The sequence below is a fragment of the Electrophorus electricus genome, chromosome 18 (genome assembly GCF_013358815.1).
Source record: "Electrophorus electricus isolate fEleEle1 chromosome 18, fEleEle1.pri, whole genome shotgun sequence".
Lineage (NCBI taxonomy): Eukaryota > Metazoa > Chordata > Actinopteri > Gymnotiformes > Gymnotidae > Electrophorus > Electrophorus electricus.
The window spans coordinates 13434159-13449158 of record NC_049552.1 but is presented as its reverse complement, the minus strand read 5'-3'; the positions used below and the strand labels follow the sequence as shown (position 1 = coordinate 13449158).

The window sequence follows — 15000 nt, the reverse complement described above, 5'->3', positions numbered from 1 at the left end:
CTTTTGGGGGAGACAGCCCTCTCAACGCAAACGTTTGGAAAAACCCCAGTAACACTACTGAGTCAGATAAACCAGCATCGGTACCACGTCACACAAACACCGTCTGCCATGCTGTGACGAGAATGTTCTTCCACCCGGGGTTGGGGGGTTGCGTAGGTTGGTGCCGACAAACTGTTAATGTCAGCAGATTCCAGCCTGTAACCAGGCACTTTGAAAATGCATCCGTTGGACAGGTGCACCCGCTAAGATGACCAGACATTGCAGGTGCATGTTTGAGATTTCAGAAGCAGCTGGTGGCTATAAATCCTCACCTCCAAATGTAATCTTATTTTTCTATCACTCTTCATTCTGTGTCCATGGGATATCACGACACGCGCGGTATAAGAGAAAGCAAAACATTGACTTTATTGTGACACACTCTCGCCTTGTGCCAAAAAAATAATAATTTGCATTTCATTGTTCAGCAGCAAGTTGCATGCATTTCTCATTATGACAGCCTGGGTCCTCCCTCTGCCAGGAGAGCTCCCGGAGGCCGATGACCCATCATGGGTCTTCCCTGGGAATCTAAGGCTGGTCCTGGTGCACCAGAGCTGTGAAACAGATTGTCCAGGTGTAGCCGGTTTTGGAACGCGAGGCTAGTTCTCATTTGGAGAACGAGGATTGTTCGCGTGCTGTTTATTCTTTGCTGGAAAAGGAAGAAAAAAGATTAATTCATCAAGTGAAGTGTAGTGTAATTACACTAGTTAAGTGGTTCCCAGGGCAGGTTTCTACCCTGATGAATTTATGAGTTTCTATGTAATAACAGTCCTAAACGGCACACTCATCACTCCTCCCGACTGACTCACTGTACCTCAGTGGGAGTTAGTTCAACACTGCTTTAGGGACATATGCTATGAGTCATTAGAATCAAGGATAGACCACGCAAGATAAGGATGTTTGTTTTGATTCCTGATGTGGTGAATAACTGTTGAGCAAGCGGTTTGCTGCACCGGAATGGAGCAGCTGTGGAAGGTTTTGCCCCCACTGTCTGAATCCTGATGACGCTGTAGCCATCTGTGAGCGGGAGTTGTCTCTGGGCGGGAAAGAGGACTCTGCATGTGTCTCCTTCTGTTGTTTCGTGCCATGCTCACCAATCACAGACTTCCGTTAGGTGAGCTAGTCAATCGGAGACATCCGTTAGGTGAGCTAGCCAATTGCAGACATCTGTTAGATGAGCTAGCCAATCACAGACTTCCGTTAGCTGAGCTTGCCAACCGCAGATATCCATTAGGTGAGCTAACCAATCGGAAACATCCGTTAGATGAGCTCGCCAATCATAGACATCCATTACATGAGCAAGGCCAATCACAGACATCCGTTAGGTGAGCTAGCCAATCGCAGACATCCGTTAGGTGAGCTAGCCAATCACAGACATCTCCATCAGATGACCCAGCTGGAATAGAATAGAGGGCTGGCTTCAGGTGTGTTGTGGTTGTGATGTCACCTCGTTCAGGATGTCACACTGGCTCTGAGGGTTTGTTGTTCATGACTTTGAAGAGATCGTTCCGTACAGCTCTTAAGACACATTTGGCGGTGTTATGACGTTGTGACTGTAACTACATACCTTTCCCTGTGTTAATAATGTTAGAATGGTAACCTACTGTCTTCACTGGATCACATGGGCTGCGATTAATACAAAAATGTATATGGACATAAAAAGCTGACAAATCTAGTGAGCATTTAGCTGTCAGTCACAGTATAGTGGATTAGAACTTTTTTTAACGTATTATTGGTTTTCAAACTTATATTTAGATTGTACATGTTGATATCAGTATATTATTAATATTGACATATTGAAAATCAATGGGAAGGGATTTGCTAAACATGGATATACATTCACTTCTGTAAAAGCATTTTTATTTGAAATATCTGGTGCTGTAAGAGAGGACAGACCATTTTACGCCGTCCCTCATCCCTGTGAGCCAACGGCCAGCTCTTTATCTGTGGTCAGAACCTGACCACCGGACTACTGTGGCCCGTGTGTTTTCGCATGGTAGACCACTCTCAGCCCAGCCGTGACACCGATACGGGTCAAAACCACATTACTGTAACCATGTCAACGCCGTTGCTGGCTCGAGGATCGTGCACCCAGCTCAGCGTCCAGACCGCGGCAATGTCGCAGCTGACACCTGACCGGAGGACAAAGAGAAAGAGAGATCTTTCGTTTATCGCGGCCGGCCGCGTGGTATTTCAGCTGTCTCCCCCAGCGCAGCGAATGGACGGATTTGGTTTTATCGTGATGCAGTGAGAGCAAGATGCTTCAGGCTTCAGGGAACAGGGACACTGCACTGTGGCTCAGTGCTCCCAAAATAGATCCCGTTATCCCATTACGCAAAAAAGAATATGTGCGTGTGTGTGTGTGTGTGTGTGTGTGTGTGTGTGTGTGCAGTTGCATTTAGATCATTTCTGTTGTGACTATGATTTCCTAACTGTCAAGAAAGCGTTCGCCTATGGATCGACTTAAGTGTGTGAGAATTCCGTCTCCTGCATCTGCGCGTCCGCTCTGACGTCTGTAGCGTCTCTCCGTTGAGCCGGATCCGTTGCTAGAATGGCTCCGAATTCCGAAGTGAATCTTTTTTTTTTTTTTCTCTCCCGGGCGTCATTGAGAATGAAACGCGCCGTGTGTCTGGTGGGCGTGAGCTCTTTTTTAGAGATCATCACTTCCTCTTCCTTGTATTCTGCTTCTTTCAGCCTCGTCGTTCCTCTTTTGAGTCTTTATCCGGCAGTTAACGCTCGGAACGAAACGCACCCGCCTGGAGCTGAGCTGCAACGTTCCAGACCTTTTTAGCAGCGGTCAGCCCTTTTGGGGTAGCTAATTAAACCTGCATGAGCCAGGCCTGCTGGGACTAGTGTCCATCTGCTGGGTTAATGTCTACTGATCACTATTAGAATGAGAGAAAAAACTGCTACTTTCTCTCTCTCTCTCTCTCTCTCTCTCTCTCTCTCTCAGCTCCGGTCAGCAGGAGCAGCAGTAATACAGGACTTGTTTCCCCAATTGTCCTGCATCAGTACTCTGGACATTTCGGATAATGGTGAGACAAATCTGACTTTTTATACCCCACGACCACCTTCCCTGCACCCCCTGCCTGCCTCTCGGTTCTGACCCGGCGTCCGGTGATGCCCCTCAGGCCTGGACTCCGATCTCCTCTCTGTCATCCCTGCTTTCTCCCGACATCTGTCTCTCAAGAACCTGCACCTGGGAAAGAATTTCAATGCCAAGGGCAGGTATGACACCAGTGCCCCACACTCCTTTCACTCACCCCTGCATAGAACACAACCTGTCAGAGCTACTCACACTTCCCGCACATTCAGAAACAACACGAAGCGGACGCGCATCCATTATTCCTGGTTCGGTAGGAATTCCGGCTTCTCTTGGGAATACACGCAGGTTTTATGCTCTACTAAAAATTCTCGAGAGTACAATTAAAACACTAGCAGAGTGCTGCCATATTCTTTTCCAGAAACTTCTGGCAGTGAGATCAAAGCTTTCCCATCTAGAGAGCCAGTTATCTTCGTATGATTATATAAGCTGGTTTAAGGTCCTAATTTATGAACATGAATTCCCAGTTTTAAAAGAAAAAAACTAATTATATAATGCAGTATTGTGATTTTTTACTCACAGTGACTTCAGCACTAAAACCCCTGTGCCTATAGGTGTGGCTCGTTCACTTTATTGGTTAGTTTTAAATGCATGACCATATGTTTTTTTTTTTCAACCACAGTATGTCCTTGGAGACTTGCACCTTTATAAACTGCTTTCGATGTCTAAGCCCATAAAAACCGAGCACCACCTCATATATCATAACCAGTGATCGCCCATTTGGGGCCGACTACAGACCTGCTCTCTTAAAAGGTGAAAATCTGAGAATTAGGTAGAGAGATTTATTCAGAGTTGAAGGGAACAGGATTAAAACAGAAAGGCAAAAAAACCTTGTGGGAAACATACTATTCAGCAGAGAAGGGCATCTTGGTAGAGAGTTCACTCGATAAAACATTATATGAAGAGGACACTGATATATTTGCACAGTGGCTGGCGCACGCTGGGTTTGTGTGGTCCACTGTCAGGAGGTGGCGACGATCTGGAACCATTCAGGGATTTAAAGACTAATAGTAGAGCTTTCAATCTATTAACTGTAAGCAAGTGCAGGTATTTGCGATCTTTTCGAGTAACATGCCGGGTTCTCTTTGTCTTGGTTGAAGCTCTTGTAGTGGAAAGTCTTTTTGTGGAGTCCAGTTAGACGCCCATTACAGTAGTCAACCCTGCTGGAGATAAGGTGGAGATAAGGTGGAGATAAGATGGAGATAAGATGGAGATAAGATGGACATTAGGTGGATATAAGGTGGAGATAAGGTAAGGATAAGGTAAGGATAAGGTAAGGATAAGGTAAGGATAAGGTGGAGATAAGGTGGAGATAAGGTAAGGATAAGGTGGAGATAAGGTGGAGATAAGGTGGAGATAAAGTGGAGATAAGCTGGAGATAAGGTAAGGATAAGGTAAGGATAAGGTGGATATAAGGTGGAGATAAGATGGAGATAAACTGGAGATAAGGTAAGGATAAGGTGGAGATAAACTGGAGATAAGCTGGAGATAAGGTAAGGATAAGGTGGAGATAAGCTGGAGATAAGGTGGAGATAAGATAAGGATAAGGTGGAGATAAGGTGGAGATAAACTAGAGATAAGGTAAGGATAAGGTAAGGATAAGGTGGAGATAAACTGGAGATAAACTGGAGATAAGCTGGAGATAAGGTAAGGATAAGGTGGAGATAAGCTGGAGATAAGGTAAGGATAAGGTGGAGATAAGCTGGAGATAAGGTGGAGATAAGGTGGAGATAAGGTGGAGATAAGCTGGAGATAAGCTGGAGATAAACTGGAGATAAGGTAAGGATAAGGTAAGGATAAGGTGGAGATAAGGTGGAGATAAGGTGGAGATAAGATGGCTCACTGTCCTGCCACTGGCCTGAGGGTCTGCTGACACAGAGAGCAGTGGATCACCGGAGGCCGCATGGCTGTGTTGGGGGTCGCTCCCTGCTGTGCAGGAACACTCGTATCATGGGCAGTAAAGATGTGGAAGTGTCCATCTGTCAGATCATCTCAGCGCCGGTTCATTGGCAGCATGGCCGAATGCTGGAATGAAAAGAAAAATTAGATTTAAGGTGGAATGGAAAATACTGCCGCACAATTTAATGTGGAATGAAAGACGCCAGTTTGTTCTCCCAGTAGAACTGGTAACTAAAGAACCATCAGATGTTTGGAAATATTTCTGTACATATACATATCTAATTAAAAGCCATTTAGATGGGTGTCTTTAATCCTTGGTTAATAATAGCACCTTTCAGCGCATTGAGTGGCGTATGAGTACCTGTGTAGGGCCTGCCTTATCTCCATTTCATAAAACCTTTTTGCTCGCCCGAACCACATGTTTTTCTTCCATTGCTTCAGAATGTTAAATTTTTATGTTAGTCACTAAAATTCTGACTGCTGAGGACGGGGCTTTTGCCGACAGAGCGTCGCGTTTTCCCATCGTCTCTTTCACGCCTTGTAAATTTTCAAGCGTCAAAAGAAACCCAAGCTGCCAGTGATCCCCAGCTCGGCAAAGATTCCAGAGAACACAGCGGCCCGGGGCGTGCGGCTAGGACATGCTGCCGGCACGACCGACTCGCTCGTCTTCAGCGACGGGACAGCCGAGGGCATCGCTCGGTCGGCTTCCGGAGTGGGCGAAATTAGACGGGTTTTTTTTTTTTTTTCCGGCTCGCCGAGCCTGCGTCTCTCTTACCGAAGATCAGGCAGAAACCGAGAAGCTTTGTAACGAACAGGAAATGAAAATGCCCACATTACCGGCCTGGCAGAGCGTTGCCGAGGGTAAGGGAGCCAGTGCCTACTGATGCGCACAGGCTGTGGGCATCTGCTAGCGATGTACAGTCGGGCAGTAATCGTGGTACTTTTATTTAAGTCTGTGGTCATTTGACCAGGCAATTTGTGTTCACTGAGATGATTTACACCCTTGAATTCCATCTGCCATTCTGCCAGTTAATCTCATAGACTTGTTTAATTAATATCTGTCCAAATATTAATGGTCTGTTCAGTATGTACTTACCACGTGGCAAACACAGTGCAAGTGCCAAAATATTCAGAGTGAATACCTGATGCATTTTTCTTCTTCCTTTCTCTATCTATCCGTCTCTCCCTCTGTCTGTCTCTCCCTCTGTCTGTCTGTTTGCCTCTCTGCAGGGTGCTGGATGAGATCCTGCAAAAACTGGTGCAGCTTATACAAGAAGAAGAGTGTGTGAGTGCTCATCCGCACGCGCGCACGCACTTACATACTCCACTAGCACAAAGAGATGTGAATGCACTCCTCATTCTTTCTGTTCCTACACAAGCTTACACTGTAAAGTCCTGCTGTGTGCATTACAGCACTGCTCAGTGATTCATCTCTCCCTCTCTCTCTCTCCATCACTCTCACTCTCTCTCCCTCACTCTCTCTCTCCATCACTCCCGCTCTCACGCTCTTCCTCCTTCCCTCCCTCTCTCTCTCCCTCTCTCTATCACTCGCTCTCTCTGAATTTCTCACGACTTTTATTTGCACTGCTCCAGGACACGATGCTCTGTCAGTGCATAGAGCACTCTGAGCTTCTTCAATTATTTACCACTGTTTAAACTGATCACACACACACACACATACACACACACACACACACTCTCCTGCACCCTTTTACTCTCTTCTTCCCATTACGACTCACACCAGCACACACTTGTATACCCGTGCAAGGTCAGACATGCACATATCCACACCAAGTAACTACCCCAGTATCTATCCCAGTTCTCTCTCCTGTGGGGAGGCAGGCCCTGCAGAGTTTGTCCCTGGCTGACTCCAGGCTCCGGTCCCGGGGGGCCGTGCTGGTGAACGCCCTGGGTAGCAATGTGTGCTTGCGAAAGGTTGACCTGAGCGGCAACAGCCTGGACGACGCCGGGGCGCGGATGCTCAGCAAGTCCCTGCAGACAAACACCACGCTCAGGTAGGGCCCCGCCTCCATCCCCCACACACACCTGCACTCATATATACCCTGAGACCTCACACACACACACACCTGTACTCATACACACTCACAGCCCTCACACACACCTGTACTCATACACACTCACAGCCCTCACACACACCTGTACTCATAGACACTCACAGCCCTCACACACACCTGTACTCATATACACACTCACAGCCCTCACACACACCTGTACTCATATACACACTCACAGCCCTCACACACACCTGTACTCATATACACACTCACAGCCCTCACACACACCTGTACTCATATACACACTCACAGCCCTCACACACACCTGTACTCATACACACTCACAGCCCTCACACACACCTGTACTCATATACACTCACAGCCCTCACACACACCTGTACTCATATACACACTCACAGCCCTCACACACACCTGTACTCATATACACACTCACAGCCCTCACACACACCTGTACTCATACACACACTCACAGCCCTCACACACCTGTACTCATATATACACTCACAGCCCTCACACACACACACACCTGTACTCATACACACTCACAGCCCTCACACACCTGTACTCATAGACGCTCACAGCCCTCACACACACCTGTACTCATATACACACTCACAGCCCTCACACACACCTGTACTCATATACACACTCACAGCCCTCACACACCTGTACTCATATACACTCACAGCCCTCACACACACCTGTACTCATATACACACTCACAGCCCTCACACACACCTGTACTCATACACACTCACAGCCCTCACACACACCTGTACTCATATACACACTCACAGCCCTCACACACACCTGTACTCATATACACACTCACAGCCCTCACACACACCTGTACTCATATACACACTCACAGCCCTCACACACACCTGTACTCATATACACACTCACAGCCCTCACACACACCTGTACTCATATACACTCACAGCCCTCACACACACCTGTACTCATATACACACTCACAGCCCTCACACACACCTATACTCATACACACACTCACACACCTGTACTCATATATACACTCACAGCCCTCACACACACACACACCTGTACTCATACACACTCACAGCCCTCACACACCTGTACTCATACACACTCACAGCCCTCACACACACCTGTACTCATATACACACTCACAGCCCTCACACACACCTGTACTCATATACACACTCAGCCCTCACACACACCTGTACTCATATACACACTCACAGCCCTCACACACACCTGTACTCATATACACACTCACAGCCCTCACACACACCTGTACTCATATACACACTCACAGCCCTCACACACACCTGTACTCATATACACACTCACAGCCCTCACACACACCTGTACTCATATACACACTCACAGCCCTCACACACACCTGTACTCATATACACTCACAGCCCTAACACACAGAGCACCAGTAGTCCCACTCATAAACGTAGCTCTCCCAATGCGAGGTGTGATTACCCCAACTTTAATATAAAACCATGTCCACTACAGTATTCTACTCTGCATGAACATGTCTTAACCTTACAGGACACTTTTAAGACAGAAATGGTTGGAGGATAAATTTGGATTATATTTAAATAGTGTAAATATTCAACCAAATCTTTCTACATTTGTGCTGCGACAGCAAATGGCAAAGCATTTTTCAAACGGAAACAGATGTAATAAGAGCTTACTTACACTTAGTATATGCATAATTTATTCAGATTAATTAATTTAATTTAGTCCTTACTTTATGCAATATTTTAATTCTACTTATGTTGATTTATGAGAGCTGTTTATATATTTTTTTGCTACGATCTGTGTGTTTATCTGGCACACTTGGAGGAGTGTGACGTGGGACCGGAACAACACCTCAGCCGTGGGATTCCAGGATGTAGCCCGCTCTCTGGAACAGTAAGACATGCACGTGCGCGTGATGCGCACCCGAAGTCAGGCGCATGCACACACTGACAGTCATCCCACAATTTTACTATTTTTAGAGAGTGTTGTTACAGGGAGGAGCCCTGACATACGCTTAAATAAATGTTATGGTGTGTTTGCATGTGTTGGTGTGTGTGTATTGTGTGTTTGTTTGTGTGTGTCCTTCTCTCTGTGTGTGTGTGTGTGTGTGTGTGTGCGCGCGCGTGTGTCTGTGGCTGTGAGTATGTGTCTGTGTGTGTGAGAGAGAGAGATTTCATCGTGTTTCATCACCTCCCTGACCTGTTTGAGCAACTCAGAACTGTTGCTCCAAACCGTAGACTCTACAGTCCTGCGCTAAGCTTCGACAGGCACCCGCGTGACCTTGGAGCCTCATGTCGTACTGTTTAGTCCCGCTATGTGGAGTTAGCCGTGAGCGCTCCGAACAGGCTGGGCTGTGACGCACACGCAACAAATGAGAAGGAGTGTAGGAGCTCCAGCACTGAGTGACATAGCGACTGATTTTAGTTGGTGTGCATATGTGTGTGTGTGTGTTTGTGTGTGTGTGTGTGCATGTGGGTGTATTGTGCATTGGGACTGTTTTCATGTTTCGCTGCTACTTGGTAGACAAGTTCTTGGGTAACAGTGGCGTCTTCTTTACTGTGCATATACCCCCTGCTGTCTCTCTCTCTCTCTCTCTCTCTCTCTCTCTCTCTCTCTCCGTCATTCTCTCTCTCCTCAGTAATTTCACTTTGCAGTACATGCCTGTCCCACTCAGCGATGTCACACAAGCGTACCGCAGTGCCCCCGGGAAGACAGAACAGGCGATGATGAAAGTAAGCACAATTCTCCATTTTCAAAGCCATTAAGACTGTACCAGCAGGAACAGGTTAGCATGCGTCTGTACTCAGCTAAACGTGTAGATGTTTGCAGTTAGTGCACAACACACATGTTCGTGCACGTTTTACATACGCTTGTGAGGACCATTTATAGATATAATCGATAGAAATGATATATTTACTATATTTAGTCCCTTCCCTTACAGAGATGTGAACTGACAGAAACTTGCTAAAGGAATTCCGTGGAATTCTGTCATGTGCCGCGATGCGATTAGGCTCATGGCGTCTAGTAACCCACACAGGAGGCGACGCTCGTCTGGGCGGTGTCTCCGCCCTCATCCCCGTTCCCTCTGCCTGCTCCGCCTGCGTTTGGCTCCACCCACTCTCTCGCCCTCCGTTGGCTGCGGCCGGTGCCCATTTTCTTCAGGGGTCTTTTTATGCCACGCTGCCCTCGTCGCCTACGCCGGGCAGCGTGTGTGTGTGTGTGTGTGTGTGTGTATGTGTGTGTTATAAAGTGTGTGTGATGAGGGTTCCCCACGTGCCTCTGTAATTATAGCCTCCTGCAGTCGGGAGCTGGGTGGTCTCTCTCATGCAGATCACATGAACATGTCACCAAGCTTCTCAAACCGTGCGTAGCAAAAGCATAGCGCACACGCCAGATTGGTGTGTATGACTGGGATGGGTGTGTGTGTGACTGGGTTTACACTGAAGTGTGCCGTGCTTTGGAAGGTGACTTTTAGAAGGATTCGGTCAGCCAAAGTGTGTTTATCGGTCGTTAATTAGGCTAGTCTCCGTATGACTGGAAAGATGAAGTGAATGTGATTCTCACTGTAGAATATGCACAGATTATGACTCAGTGTTTCTCGCTGTCAAACACACACGCTGCCTCACTGTCTGTTCACCCATTCTCTCTCTCTATCCCTTCCCCCTCTCTCTCTCTCTCTCTCTCTCTCTATCCCTTCCCCCTCCCTCTCTCCCTCTCTCTCTCTCTCTCTCTCTCTCTCCCTCTCTCCATCTGTCAGATCCAGCGTGCCCTGCTGAGGAACAACCAATCCCAGCGCTTCTCTGAGAAACAGGCTCTGCGGCTTCACCAGGGCCTTCTCACCAGCTCCACCGAGCAGGTACACTCCAACTCAACCCGCCCAAAGGGGCGGAGTCCAGTCCCCAGGGGTCACAGGCAGCCCCGCCCACCCGCTGATACTGCGGCGATCCAAGGCCGAGTGACCGCGAGAGTCCAGGCTGATGGTGGTTAGCTGTGAACAGTCGGTTCACGTGCAGTTCACGTGTGTTCGGCCGTGCCGTGACATGGCGTAGGCACAAGCAAGGAAGAGCGCAGGGGCAGGGCAACGTGTGACATGGAGATATGTGACCTGGTGACAGCACGTGTTAGCCCGCTTAATCACAACAACAATATACACACAATCACAACAACAATATACACACAATCATAACAACAATATACACACAATCATAACAACAATATCCACACAATCATAACAATATACACACAATCATAACAACAATATACACACGATCATAACAATATACACACGATCATAACAACAATATCCACACGATCATAACAATATACACACAATCACAACAACAATATACACACGATCACAACAATATACACACGATCACAACAATATCCACACGATCATAACAACAATATCCACACGATCATAACAACAATATCCACACAATCATAACAACAATATCCACACAATCATAACAACAATATCCACACAATCATAACAACAATATCGACACAATCATAACAATATACACACGATCATAACAACAATATACACACGATCATAACAAAAATATACACACGATCATAACAACAATATACACACAATTACAACAACAATATACACACGATAATAACAACAATATCCACACAATCACAACAACAATATACACACGATCACAACAATGTACACACAATCATAACAACAATATACACACGATCATAACAATATACACACGATCATAACAACAATATACACACAATCATAACAACAATATACACACAATCACAACAACAATATACACACGATCACAATATACACACAATCATAACAACAATATACACACGATCATAACAATATACACACGATCATAACAACAATATACACACAATCATAACAACAATATACACACAATCATAACAACAATATACACACAATCATAACAATATACACACGATCATAACAACAATATCCACACGATCATAACAATATACACACAATCACAACAACAATATCCACACGATCATAACAACAATATCCACACGATCATAACAACAATATACACACGATCATAACAATATACACACAATCATAACAATATACACACGATCATAACAATATCCACACGATCATAACAACAATATCCACACGATCATAACAATAAACACACGATCATAACAATATACACACAATCATAACAACAATATCCACACGATCATAACAATATACACACGATCATAACAACAATATCCACACGATCATAACAATATACACACAATCATAACAACAATATACACACAATCATAACAATATACACACAATCATAACAATATACACACGATCATAACAACAATATCCACACGATCATAACAATATACACACAATCACAACAACAATATCCACACGATCATAACAACAATATCCACACGATCATAACAACAATATCCACACGATCATAACAATATACACACGATCATAACAACAATATCCACACGATCATAACAACAATATCCACACGATCATAACAACATACACACGATCATAACAACAATATCCACACGATCATAACAACAATATCCACACGATCATAACAACAATATACACACGATCATAACAACAATATACACACGATCATAACAACAATTTCCACACGATCATAACAATATCCACACGATCATAACAACAATATCCACACGATCATAACAACAATATCCACACGATCATAACAACAATATCCACACGATCATAACAACATCCACACAATCATAACAATATCCACACGATCATAACAATATACACACGATCATAACAACAATATACACGATCATAACAATATACTCACAATCATAGCAACAATATCCACACGATCATAGCAACAATATCCACACGATCATAACAACATCCACACGATCATAACAATATACACACGATCATAACAATATACACACGATCATAACAACAATATCCACACGATCATAACAATATACACACAATCATAGCAACAATATACACACAATCATAACAACAATATACACACAATCACAACAATATACACACGATAATAACAACAATATCCACACAATCACAACAACAATATACACACGATAATAACAATATCCACACAATCACAACAACAATATACACACAATCATAACAATATACACACAATCATAACAATATACACACAATCATAACAACAATATACACACGATCATAACAATATACACACAATCATAACAACAATATCCACACGATCATAACAATATACACACGATCATAACAACAATATACACACAATCATAACAACAATATACACACAATCACAACAATATACACACGATCACAACAATATACACACAATCATAACAACAATATACACACAATCATAACAATATACACACAATCACAACAATATACACACGATCACAACAATATACACACAATCATAACAACAATATACACACAATCATAACAATATACACACAATCACAACAATATCCACACGATCATAACAATATACACACGATCATAACAATATCCACACGATCATAACAATATCCACACGATCATAACAATATACACACAATCATAACAATATCCACACGATCATAACAATATACACACAATCATAACAATATCCACACGATCATAACAACAATATCCACACGATCATAACAATATACACACAATCATAACAATATCCACACGATCATAACAACAATATACACACGATCATAACAACAATATCCACACGATCATAACAATATACACACGATCATAACAACAATATCCACACGATCATAACAACAATATCCACACGATCATAACAACAATATCCACACGATCATAACAATATCCACACGATCATAACAACAATATACACACGATCATAACAACAATATACACACGATCATAACAACAATATACACACGATCATAACAATATACACACGATCATAACAATATACACACAATCATAGCAACAATATACACACGATCATAACAATATACACACAATCATAACAACAATATCCACACGATCATAACAATATACACACGATCATAACAACAATATACACACAAATAATATACACACAATCATAACATTTACATTTACATTTACGGCATTTAGCAGACGCTAGAAAAGTGCTTTGTCATTTACTCATAGAATACATCCTAGTACAGTACAGTAAGTTAGAGTCCAACATACCAGTGAACTAGAATACTGTAGAATACAGGGATGAATGCTGATACCTAGAAGTACAAAATACATAAGGTCTAGCTTAAGCAATGATAAGTGCTATAAACAATAAGTGCTAGAGTTTGTTAAACAACATAAACAGTGCCCTACAATAAGTACTAAATTAGTCAGTCAATAAGGGAGCAGTGTCAGTTGTCCTGTAAATATTCTGCAAATATTCAGTCTGCGTTTGAAGACTGCAAGGGACTCTGCTGTCCGGACAGCAAGCGCGAGTTCATTCCACCATCTTGGAGCCAGGACAGAAAATAATCTCAATGCTTGTCATCCATGAGACCTGAAGCAAGGTATTTCAAGCCGAGCCGTACTTGAGGTTCGAAGTACTCGAGGTACGGATCGGGCTTTGACCTTTGACCTCGTATGAAGGGGCTGGTCCATTTTTGGCTTTGTAGGCACGCATCAAAGTTTTAAATCTGATGTGTGCAGCTATTGGGAGCCAATGAAGGGAGCGCAGCAGTGGAGTAACGTGTGTGAACTTCAGAAGATTGAAGACCAGTCGTGCTGCTGCATTCTGGACAAGTTGTAGAGGATATAACAAATATACACACAATCATAACAACAATATACGCACAATCATTACAACATTCATCAGTCTCGAATACTTATAAATATTTGTAATTCATAGAAATAACATAAAATTATTACTTTAATGACATATT

General features: G+C 43.9%; 1 protein-coding gene across 4 annotated transcripts in view; it reads left to right on the top strand.

Annotated features, from left to right (window-relative positions):
- Positions 1-15000, top strand: part of carmil3 (capping protein regulator and myosin 1 linker 3) — a 55404-nt gene that overhangs the window by 21977 nt on the left and 18427 nt on the right. For all 4 annotated transcript variants that reach the window (XM_035536007.1, XM_035536006.1, XM_035536005.1 and 1 more), the window contains 7 exons: positions 2990-3071; positions 3168-3264; positions 6269-6323; positions 6881-7053; positions 8917-8985; positions 9731-9824; positions 10850-10948. In XM_035536007.1, the coding sequence (XP_035391900.1) occupies positions 2990-3071; positions 3168-3264; positions 6269-6323; positions 6881-7053; positions 8917-8985; positions 9731-9824; positions 10850-10948 (669 nt within the window). The remainder of the gene's footprint in view (positions 1-2989; positions 3072-3167; positions 3265-6268; positions 6324-6880; positions 7054-8916; positions 8986-9730; positions 9825-10849; positions 10949-15000) is intronic.